At 40.5% G+C, this 12,441-nt stretch overlaps 1 protein-coding gene across 30 annotated transcripts in view; it reads left to right on the forward strand.

Annotated features, from left to right (window-relative positions):
* The first annotated feature begins 7,592 nt into the window (after positions 1-7,592).
* OPA1 (OPA1 mitochondrial dynamin like GTPase) overlaps positions 7,593-12,441 on the forward strand; it is a 100,996-nt gene continuing 96,147 nt past the window's right edge. For 9 of the 30 annotated variants that reach the window (XM_063620558.1, XM_063620567.1, XM_063620561.1 and 6 more), the window contains exon 1: positions 7,648-7,950. In XM_063620558.1, coding sequence (XP_063476628.1) covers positions 7,919-7,950 — 32 coding nt within the window. In that variant the 5' untranslated portion in view covers positions 7,648-7,918. Of the gene's footprint in view, positions 7,951-12,441 lie in introns of all 30 variants that reach the window. The other 21 variants (XR_010116510.1, XM_063620565.1, XM_063620557.1 and 18 more) reach the window with 9 other exon arrangements.

Genomic DNA, 12,441 nt, shown 5'->3' on the forward strand with positions numbered 1-12,441 from the left:
AAAACAAAACAAAAACATTATCAGGTTTGTTTGTGGGTTTTTTGCCATTTTTTTTTTTTTTAGCTCATCAGCTATCGTTAGTTTATTTTATGTGTGGCCCAAGACAATTCTTCTTCCAATGTGGCCCAGGGAAGCCAAAAAATTGGACCCCTGTTCTAAATGTTTATATGGTACATTGTTTTTTGAGTTCAGCGCGTCTGTTAGATTCATTCGTGTTGTTACATGTATCAGCAGGTCATTCTGTTTGTTGTTGAGGAGTATTTCATTGTGTAAATTTCCTTTCATTTTCTCACTGCTGCACACTTCATTTGGCTCGAGTTTTCAATTACCGTGAAAAAGTCGCTATAAATATGTTTGTACAAGACTTTCCATGAACACGTTTTTACTTCTCCTAGATAAATCCCTGCAAGTGGAATGGATGGACCAAAGGGGAGGTGTATATTTAACTTTATAAGAAAATGCCAAATATTTTTCCAGAGTGGTTGTGCCATTTTACATTCCTGCCATCGGTTATTGACAGTTCCGGTTGCTCCACATCCTCGACAAAATTTTCATTTCTCTGATGACTAATAACATTGAGCACTTTGTGTTCTTTGGCCAAATATATATATAAAATATATATATATCTGTATATGTATACACACATACACACACACCCACACACCCACACACACACACACACACATACACACACACATATCTTCCTTTGTGCAATGTCTGCATTTTTGCCCATTTTCAAATGGATTGTTCATCTTAGTACTGAATTATAAGAATTTCCTATATATCCTGAATATGAATTCTTTGTCAGATATACGTTCTAAAAATATTTTCTTCCAGTTTGAGGTTTGCCTATTCGTCTTTTCATTGGTGTTATTTGGTGAGCAGGAGTATTTTAGTTTGATAAAGTCCGATTAATGGTTTTTTTAAAATTTTATGGTGTTACCTTCTGTGATGTAAGAAATCTTTGCCTATTCCTCTTGGCAAAGATACTGTATTTTCTTCAATAAGCTTCATAGTTTTTACTTGTACATTTAGGGCTATGTCCCAGTTTATACAATTTTTGTGCATGCTTACTAATTTAGTGTATGGTATAAATTTATACTAAATTTTGTGTGTAGTATGTGTATAGTATACATTTCCTATAGGGATATCCAGTTGTTCCAGCACCATTCATTAAAAAGGCTTCTTTCACTGTTGAATGGCTTTGGTGATTTTGTCAAAAGCCAATTAACTGCAGAAATAGAGAGCTATGTCTGAACCCTTTATTCTGGTCCATTTATCTATTTGGCCTTATGCCAATGCCACATAGTGTTGATTACAATTGTTTTATAATAAGTATTGAGGTAGGGTAGGTTTATAAATGCTCTGGCATCAATCTGAGCTCTTTGCATTTCTATACAAATTTTAGAATATTTTGTTAATTTCTATAATAAGTGTCTGCTGGGATTGTGTTGTAAATGGATTGAGTATACAGACTAACTTGGGGGAAACTGATATCTTAACAATACTGAGTCTTCTATTCCATGGACACAGTGTATCTCTCCATTTATTACAGTCTTCAATTTCTTTCAGCAATGTTTTGTGGTTCTCTGTGTTGAGGTTTTGCACATCTTTGGTAAATTTATGGCTAATTATATTACGGGTTTTTAATGCTATTGTGAATGACATTTTTTTCATTTAATTTCAAGGTGATATTAGTTTCCAATGGCTGCTGTAACAAGTGACCTCAAACTGGGTGGGTTAAAACCACAGAAATGTATTCTCTTCACAATCTGAAGATCAGAAGTCTTTAATCTGTATCACTGGGCTAAAATCAAGGTGCTAGCAGGGCTGCATTCCTGCTGGAGGCTCTAAAGGAGAAGTCCTTGTTTGCTTATTCCATCTTCTGGTGGCTACCAGCATTCCTTGGCTTACGCCTGCATCACTCCAAACTCTGCCTCTGTCTTCACATTGCCTTCTGCTCTGAATATGTGTGTGAAAATCTCCCTCTCATAAGAAGATATTGGATGGCATTTAGGGCCTACCTAGATAATCTAGTATAATCTCCCCATTTCAATATCCTTCACTTAATCACATCTGCAAAGACCCTTTTTCCAAGTAAGTTAACATTCACAAGTTCCAAGGATTAAGATCTGATATCTGCACAGGTGTTTTTGCAAGTATATAGAAACACAATTTGCTTACATTGGGTTTGTACTCTGAGGCCCCCCTTAATTCACTACTCCTGGTGTTTGCTTTTTATTAATTTCTTAGGATTTTCTATGTAATCGGTCACATCAGCTGAAAATGTTATGCCTTACATTTCTTGTTCTTGCATTATTGCACTGAATGTAATATATTTAGTCTTAAAAATATAAGCCATAATATACAAAAAGTATAAAAATTATAAAAATTATGGGTTATGCCACAATCCCAAAAATATGGCTTAAACCCATAATCCCAGCACTTTGGGAGGCTGAGGCAAGAGGATCTCTGGAGCCCAGGAGTTCAAGACCGGTCTGGGCAACATAGGAGACCCAGTGTCTGAAAAAAATATATATATTAAAAAATTAGCCAGGCATGGTGACATATGTCTGTAGTCCCATCTACTTAGGAGGCTGAAAAGGGCAGACCACTTGAGCCCAGGAGTTCGAGGCTGCAGTGAGCCATGATCACACCACTGCACTCTAGCCTGGGAAACAGGGCAAGACGCTGTCTCAAAATAAATAAATAAACATTATAAAATAATGTGGATTTAATCATTAACAAACAATTTCAAGTTCTTGCACAGTTTCGCAAAGGTTAATGTGACCCAAAGCTTCACCTTTATAAAGACAACTCTCAAATCTGTATGGCAGGCCTCATCTCCCTGTGGAACTCCAAAGCTTGACTTCTAACTGCCACCTGAATAACCCATTCACACTTCAGCACCAATCATCATTCCAAGCCAGCATTATCATCCCCTTGTAATCAGCTTTTCTATATTTGTGACTGTTACTAATAATGTCAATTGACTTTGGCTTGAACCCCATTATCTTTTGATTCCTCTTCCTAATTTCTTCATTTAGCTTTTCATTGTTTTAAATACTTCGAAGTATCCTTTCAAAGAATCTCTCACCTCTTCCCATTGCCAGGCTTTGGTTAAGGGCCCTCACACTTGACTTTCTCAACAGCCCCCTATCCAGTCTTCCTGACCCTCAGTTTCCCTCTTTACAAATTCATCCTTTTCTGTTTCTCCAGGATTATCTTTTTTGAGCCCACTTTATGACACTATAGTCTGCCTCTGTGGGTAGTAACTGTTGCTACCCATTACTTGGTCCTCAGCTTGTACTACCTCACATTAACATTTACCTTTTATGTATGTCTGTCTTCCTAACCAAACCATGGTTAGTTGAGGGTAGGAACTGTGGTTTACTCTTTTTAAAAAAATATATCCTCAGGCCAGGCACGGTGGCTGATGCCTGTAATCCTAGCACTTTGGAAGGTTGAAGCAGGTGGATTACTTGAAGTCAGGAGTTTGAAACCAGCCTGGCCAAAATGGTGAAACCCCATCTCTACTAAAATACAAAAACTTAGCCAGGCATGGTGGCATGCACCTGTAATCCCAGCTACTCAGGAGACTGAGGCAGGAGAATCACTTGAACCTGGGAGGTGGAGGTTACAGTGAGCCGAGATTGCGCCACTGTGCTCCAGCCTGGGCGACAAAACGAGACTGTCTCAAAAAAACAAACAAACAAAAACCAAATATATGTGTGTGTGTGTGTGTGTGTATAATTTGTGTGTGTGTATATACATACATATATATGTGTATTTATATCCTTGACTAGGGTTCATAGGAAGTGACTGTAAATGTTTGTTAATAAGGATTATAACATGCTTTTCTGAGGGCTGGGGAGAGTTTGATATTGATGATGGTGCAAACATGTGTGACTTCAGCTAATTGTTGGCTTCTCCAGGAAACCACAAAGAGTACAGTGTCAAGGAACTTGGAGATCTCCCAAGAAGAACTTTGCAAAAGCTTTTATGTAAAAATTTAAATATAAAACTTATGAAATCAATTTTAAACATTTCCATTTCCATTAACATCTCTCATTACCTTCCTTTCTGAAAATTTCTGATTCGTTGGATAATTCTGAAAAGGGTCCTTTTTCTTGTTAAGGTAAATATTTTGAGTTTTATCTGGTGAATTGCTCAATTCCCAGCTGAACTGGAAAATTTAGTTTAAAGTAGTAAAATTATTTCATGACTTCTGGATCAGAAAAATACTTTTAACATGTTTTTACAAGTAATTAATACACAAGTTCAGAGTATAAAAGGGTTTACAATAAATGTAAGCCTCCCTCCCACTCATGACCCACTATCTTCAAGTCCTTCCTTGACTCTGCCCTTCACTAGGGCTTATCAACTCAAATATTTTCGTGGGTTAGGCGTGTAACATAAATGAGTAATGCAAGTATGTCTGTTGTATAATGTCATATTAAATTGTATTCACATAATTTATTCATATAATTTTACTTGCATATTGCATACTTGTGTTCTCTTGCCAAAAAAAAAAAAAGCTCTTTCTCATTGTTTTGGAAATGGCTGACCCTCTCAGTCCTTCATTTTCTCTCACTTCTCATACTGTAGTCATCCAACAGGTTCTTCCTGCTCACTGCACAGACAAAATCATTTCCCTGAGACCATGGCATTGCAGTAGCAAAAGAGTTTAACTGATTCAAGGCCAGCCTATGCAGAAGAACTGGAGTTGTCACTCAAATCAATCTTCTTGAAGGCTCTGAGGTTGGAGGTTTTTATGGACTATTTAGTGGGCAAGGGGTAGGGAATGGGTGCTGCTGATTGGTTGGGGATGAAATAATAGGAAAACATTCCATGTGTGCTGAGTCTACCTCTGGGTGGGGCCACAGAATCACTTGAGTCATGAGTCATACGTCTCGATGGGGTGAGTCTGAAATATACCGCAAAAAAACAGTCTCAGATTCTATAGTAATGATGTTATCTATAGGAGCAATTGGGGAAGTCACAAGATTTGTGACTTCTGGCCACATTGATTCCTGAGCAGTAAGGGACTATAGAAACTATACCTATATCTTAGCACAGTTCAGCCCTCTCTCATGACCCTATTCTCTTGGCTTTTCTTACAAAGGTGGTTTTTGGTCGCTGAGCAAGGAGGTAGTCAGCTTTAGGAAGGGACTATTATAATCCTTGCTTTCAAGTTAAACTATAAACTACATTCCTCCCCAAAGACCGAGGACAGCTTGGAGGTCAGAAGCAAGATGGAGTCAACTATGTCAGATTCCTCTTACTGTCAAAATTTTGCCAAGGCAGTTTCAATATAAGTAGTAGTTGTTTTTCCTCTTAATTTTTACTAAGAAAAGTAGAAGCACAAGCTTCATGATAAACAGTAATTGATGTGTTCAATTTCAGAAAGATGAAGGAGTGTGAACTACCGGAGAGGACATGAGTGCCTGAAGGATAAAACTACTACTTGGCTCCTGGTTCCAAGACATTTTTTGTATATAAGAATTGAAGGTTGATGTTGTTAGGCATCCTGATATTTTTATATGATTTTTTAATGTGAAATTTGTTGATTTTTATTTGGCAACAAATGTAGGGTTTATTTGTTTGTTTTTGAGACGGAGTCTCGCTCTGTCGCTCAGGCTGGAGTGCGGTGGCACGATCTCAGCTCACTGCAACCTCTGCCTCCTGGGTTCAAGTGATTTTTCTGCCTCAGCCTCCGAGTAGCTGCTGGCTAATTTTTTTATTTTTAGTAGAGACAGGGTTTCACCATATTGGCCAGGCTGGTCTCAAACTCCTGACCTCGTGATCTGCCTTCCTCGGCCTCCCAAAGTGCTGGGATTACAGGCATGAGCTGCTGTGCCCAGCCCAAATGTAGTGTTATTTTTAAAACACTGGATAGGCCAACACTGTCCAAGCGAAACAAAACAGGTCTGTGGGCTGAATTTGGTCCAATGGTGGCAGTTTATTATACAACAGTTTGCCCTTTTGTCATGGCAATACTATGTATATATGGGAGATCATTCCTTATCAGGACTTACAGACCTAAAGCATAGGTTTTCACGGCTAGTACGGATGTAATTTATGTGTCTAGTTCCTATACATGGACATTTATACTGATTCCAATCTTTTCCCATTTCATACAGCACAGAAATAAACATCATCACGCCTACATCTTTGCATACGTGGGAATGATTCCACAGGATAAATGCCTAGAAGTAGAACTGCAAAACAAAGGCTTCATAAAACATATGATAACCACATATAAATGATGAGGGTGGTTAGTTTCTCCTTTTTTTATGGTTAAAGTCTTTTATCCCTCATTTTTCTTTTTTGTTGTTGTTGTTAAAGTCTCTTGGTTTCTCTTATTTTATTTTCTAAAATAACAAGGAAGTAATGATTACAAAGACACTTTTTGTACAACGCTACAATCCCAGGAAGATCTACAGTTTGCGCAGGTTGGTACAGCAAGTTGCTCTCTGGACCTGCCATTGAAACAGTCACCACAATAAATAAAGAAGATTCCAAGAGTCCTGCATTTGGGAAGTTTACTATCAATGGCTAGGTCTACACTTGGTGGTATTGTGAGGGCATGGGTCCAGACTTATGATTCTGACAAGGGAAAAGGAATTGTCTTTATGCTCTGTGTATTTGTGTATGTGTGTGGCATGGGTGGGGGGTGGGTAGTGGGGAGGAGGTGAAAGGTCCCTGAAGTAAAGAGGATGCACAGGACCCTTTTATTTTAGTCCCTAAATATTGGCTTCATAACCGTTCACAGGCCACATCCCTTTTATGGGCCCTAGTTTCCTTACAAAACATAAAAGGTTTGTGTTGGAAGGGGAAATGAGTATTTAAAGTGATGGAGGAGAGGAGCTCAAGACGGCTGAGATCTGGGCCTGTCCAACATTGAGAAATTTGGGAGGGGAGCCAGCAAAGGAGCCTGGGGAGCAGCAGTTCCGGAGAAAAAGGAGAATGTGACGTCCAGAGAGCCCAGAGAAAAAGTAGTTGAAGGAGTGCCCAGCACTTGGCATCTGAGCTGAATGCTGCGGCAGGCCCACTGGCCACAAACAATAGGGAGCTGGTGGAAGCCTTGACGAGGACCATTTCAACAAACTGGTGGGCTTAAAATCCAGAAGAAAGTTTGTTTAAACAGTTAATGAACAAATCATTTTGACGCCTTTTATAAACCACACAAGCTTATTCCAAACCCGTTACTGGCCTGATTTAAGTCCCTTTCCCATCTGATCCTCAGAGATTCTAAGGGACTTAGCCTATCCATGACTCTTCCTCCTGCTTCTCACCTCCCAAGATTGCCCTAAGGACGTGAAAGTGCTTTCAAACAAAGATGCCCAAGAAAGAAGGGAGGCAAATGTGCAAGAATTAGTTTGTATGACTCTATTACTGTATTTCACCTTGCACTCTCTAGTTTCCTTCGTGCTCCCTCAATATCCAACTCTTAATAAATTCATGGCTCCCGGTGAGCATTCATCAATTCTGATTCCACGCCTTTAGCCCTTCCCGTCCCCGCCCAACTCTCGCTCCCTCCCCTGGCCAAATCTCTAACCTGCAAGGCTAATTCTGAATTCCAAACCGGAAGCAAGAGGGCGGGGCCACGTGAGAGGCGATGGATTGCGCCAGTCCGTTCCCGATGCACTGTGCGCATGCGCGGGTCCTCCACGGACCGTTCGTGCTGCCCTCCTAGAAAGCGTGAAGTGGTTGTTTCCTTGACGGACTGAGTACGGGTGCCTGTCAGGCTCTTGCGGAAGTCCATGCGCCATTGGGAGGGCCTCGGCCGCGGCTCTGTGCCCTTGCTGCTGAGGGCCTCTTCCTGGGTCATTCCTGGACCGGGAGCCGTGCTGGGGCTCACACGGGGGCTCCGGCGTGGACGACTCGGCGCCTGCGTGACCTCCCCGCCGGCGGAATGTGGCGACTACGTCGGGCCGCTGTGGCCTGGTAAGTGCAGGCTCTAATCTGGCCCCGTTAATTCTGGGGCCTCTTGAGAGTGGGGCTGTCTTATCTCTGTCTCCAAAATGTGAAGATGACGCTCAGGCCAGGCCGAGGGCAGTTGGAGAATTCCCAGATGTTCTTGAGGACCCAGAATGACAGGAGCCCTGGCTGGGCTTACGTCCGGAGCCGGCTTCAATACTGGCCCTTTTCTCTGGCCCTACCCAACCCGAAAATTCTGGACGCCTGTCAGTCTTGGCCCGTCTCTATTGTCCTTTTGTCTCTGCCCTTTACACCTTTGTGTCTTCAGTGTTCTGTCTGTCTCTGGTTGCCTTTTTTGCGTTTTTTTCTGTCCTCTCCCTGCCAGGTTTGGCTCTGTCCATGAATCACCTCTCTCCACATTTCTCCTAACTCTCGCTGTCTTCTTTTTCTTCCATTTCCACGCCATGTGTACATTGCATCTTCAGGTACCTGGGCTCTTCTCTCGGGTAAAGGGGCGTCTGTCTCTTTCCCTAGCCCGCTGATAGGAGTCAGAACTAGAGCAATGACGCACACGGTGTCAGAGATGGTGATTCGAGATGCCCCTTTCAATAGCAGCTTTTTTCTGTGTTTAGGGAGAGAGACTAGCTTTTTGATGCAAGGTCGTGAACGTGGCACCACCTTTCTGATGTCAATCATTGTTGCCCTGGGGTGGTTTAATTCTAAATAGAAAATCATAGAAATCTTTTCATTTTTGTGCGTTACTATATGCATTGTAATGAGATTAAATTGGATTTTATAGGACATTTCGTTCTAGTATCATTAGATACCTTCAAGCTTAGCTCGTTGTTGCAGGCATTTGATAGTAATATGCATCAAGCAAAATTGGAAAAACGTGGTTTTCCTGAATTAACTTCTAAGCACTTGTTTTGAATTTTTTCCAGACGTTTTTAAGTGGTGTAGATAATTTATCGTGTTTATAAGGAATGGAATGTATTTGTTAGTTTGTTTTTGTTTTGTTTTGAGACAGAGTCTTGCTCTGTCGTCCAGGCTGGAGTGCAGTGGCGCGATCTGGGCTCACTGCAACCTCCGCCTCACGGGTTCCAGCAATTCTTCTGTCTCCGCCTCTGGAGTAGCTGGAATTACAGGCACGCGCCAGCACGCCTAGCTGATTTTTTGTATTTTTAGTAGAGACGGGGTTTCACCATTTTGGCCAGGCTGGTCTCGAACTCCTGACCTCATGTGATCCACCCTCCTCGGCTTCCCAAAGTGTTGGGATTACAGCCGTGAGCCACCGCGCCCGGCCCAATTTGTTTTCTATAGGTTAACTGGAGTCCAAAATGCAGAACTAGATGAGATAACAATAGTTAACGGTGTTAGTCAATTAGAATTATTGCATAGGTATTTTTAATCTCATGGAATTTTAGTCTTTGAGTAAGTTCACAGCCCTTGGTATTAAAGTAAGTTATTTACAACCCTTGCATTTCTAGTTCTCAATATTTAGTGATGAAACATATCTGATTTTCTTTAAATAAAAAGAGAAAAGACTGCAGAAGATAGCATTCTCTGTTGGAGCAATTAAGATGTATAGAAAGAACTACAAAGATGGAGTTTTAAAACAAACTGATTTATAAGTGGTATTTATTTAATTGGCTGTCATTGGGCTAAATTATTTCTAAAGTTACCGTGGATGCCATTGAGTCATGGCTTAAAAATGTCTCCTGGTGATGGCACAGTTTAGCTACCTAAAGAAGTAGAAATGTGGGAAGCCGGAAATCCCAAGCTCTGGAGTTTTCCTTTTGCTATAGTTCCTTTGCATGTTGTGAAAGAATACAGTTAAATTCCTGCTCCCTAACAGATGAGAGCACAAGCATTTCTTTGGACGTACATATATAAATACATGCTCATGGACATGTGAAAAGATCAATACTAACATTTGGGTGCAATAAATAATTGTGTAAAATTATTTTTAAAAGAATTACATATTAGGAAATGATATATTGATTAAAAGGATGGTCAATGAACAAGAGAGTACATGATTTCTGGGGGAAACCTATTTTGCATCATATTTGATTTTTAGTTTTGACTGAATATTGAAGTCTATATTCAAAATTCTTTTCCTTTAGAACTGTAAAGGCATTGCTACATTTTCTTCTAATGTAATTGTTGCTGCTGAGAATTCTTATGACAATCTGATTTTTTCATCTTCGTGATTATCTTGTTTTTCCCTTCATGGAACTTGTTAGGGTCTTGACTTTATCCTTTATCCTAAATTTCTCAAGGCTTGGACCAGGTGTGGGTTTGGTTTTGTTTTCTTTTGCTACTCATTTGACTTGGCACACTCAGTGGGCCTTTCCTTTTATCTTTCTTCATTTCTGAGAAGTTTTTTTCTCTTTTTTTTATTATCTTCCTTTCATTTTTCCTGTCCTTTTTCTTTCTAGACATCTCTTAGGGGGATAGTGGTCCTCTTAGATTGATCTGTTATGTCCGTGATTTCCGAAGTAAGATTTGTACTCGTTGTCTGTTAAAAGGAAAAGCATACATATACCCTATGTATATATGCACACTTTTTTATTTTTAAATTATATATGTATCTGTACTAATTATTTACATTGTAAGTCAACCCTAACATAATCTTAAAGGATAAGATACAAACGTACTGCATCTAGAAGCTTCAGTACTTTCTTCCCGAATCCCAGTAGATCTTTTGTTCATCCCACGGGATGCATTCCACCCCCATCCTCCCACTCCCTTTGGATACCACATTACCACAGCTCCGCATCACTTAACTTTCCTTTTATGTTCTTCACCTCTTTTTTTGCATTTTATGTCCTGGGGAATTTCCTTAATTCATTTTATGGTTTTACTGTTGATTTTTTAAATATTGGCCATTGCAACTTTTCTTTTCTTTTCGTCTTCTCTTTCCTCTTCTCTTCTCTTTTCTTTCTTTTTTTTCACACAGGGTCTTGGCATATTGTCCAGGCTGGCCTTGAACTCTTGGGGTCAGGTAATCCTCTCACCTTGGCCTCCCAAAATGCCAGGATTACAGGCGTGCACCACTGCATTTGGCGGCAACTTAATTTTTTTTTTAAATTTTTCCTTTTAGAGGACACCTAGCACTGAGCATTGCAACTTTTCATTCCCATGAACTTTTAAGAACATTTGTTAAACTCTTAAAGACATGTTTAATTCTGTACACTTTCTATTGTTCTTTGATTGCTGTTTTTGAATAACAACAAGGAGTACCTGCCTTAGCATTTTGATGGTATCCTCTTAATAGTTGCAATAATAGTCCCCTCGGTGCTCTGTATACTCTCAAGTCTTAAATGTTTTGTATGCAGCTATACATTGACAGTTGAATGATCTCGCTCCAACTGGATCAGCAAGAACATAAAGAATTGTTTAACTGGTACAGGCTGCGGCTTGTGAATTCCCTATTAACACCAAAGAAGACGTGTGAGACTCCATACTGAAACTAAAGATGACTTGTGAGTTCCACACTGAGACCAAATAAGTCTTTATGATGGTGACAGAGAGTGGTGTCAATGCCTAAAGTTTTGGTCAATCTCTTTAAATTGAGGGGCTGACCAAAAGGGGAAACTTAATTGCATTAGACATAATTTTGAGAAACATGGGTATGTGGATGGTAATGGAGGAAATGGGTGTAGATGAGATTGCCTAGGGAGAGTGAGAAGTAGGTTAGGTCTAAGCCTTGATGAGTTCCCAACATTTCCAAGGTAGTTGAGGATACTGAAAATGAGTGGCCAGTGAGATAGAGGTAAAACTAGAGACTGCCCAGGGAAGAGGAAGTTTCAACAATGAGGAGGTGTCAACGTTGTCACGTATTGCTGAGAGGTCAGATAAAACCAGAATTGAGCAAAATGGCCATTGGAAGCCTATGGTGCCCTCAGTAAGAGCTGTTTCACTAAAGTGATAGAAATGGAAATCAGGCTGGGCACAGTGGCTCATGCCTGTAATACCAGCACTTTGGGATGCTGAGGTGGGCAGATCACCTGAGGTTAGGAGTTCGAGACCAGCCTGGCCAACATGGTGAAACCCTGTCTCTACTAAAAATACAAAAATTAGCCGGGTGTGGTGGCAGGCACCTGTAATCCCAGCTACTCAGGAGGCTGAGGCAGGAGAATCACTTGAGCTCCGGAGGCGGAGGTTGCAGTGAGCAGAGATCGAGCCACTGCACTACAGTCTGGGCGACAGAGCAAGACTTCGTTTCAAAAAAAAAAAAAAAAAAAAAAAAATGGAAATCAGGATGGTTTGGCTTTTATTTTAATAAAATAGCTAGAGCAGGGAAATGGGGTACTTTTTTTTCCCTTTTAAGATGAGACATAGCCAGGTGCGGTGGCTCACACCTGTAATCCCAACACTTTGACAGGGAGGGTCGCTTGAGCTCAGGAGTTTGAGACCAGCCTGGGCAACATAGCAAGACCTTGTCTCTAGTAAAATTAAAAAAAAAATTAACTGGGCATGCTGGCGCACACCTCTAGTCCCAGCCATTTGTGAAGC

Source organism: Symphalangus syndactylus, chromosome 17 (genome assembly GCF_028878055.3).
Source record: "Symphalangus syndactylus isolate Jambi chromosome 17, NHGRI_mSymSyn1-v2.1_pri, whole genome shotgun sequence".
In the NCBI taxonomy this organism is placed as follows: domain Eukaryota; kingdom Metazoa; phylum Chordata; class Mammalia; order Primates; family Hylobatidae; genus Symphalangus; species Symphalangus syndactylus.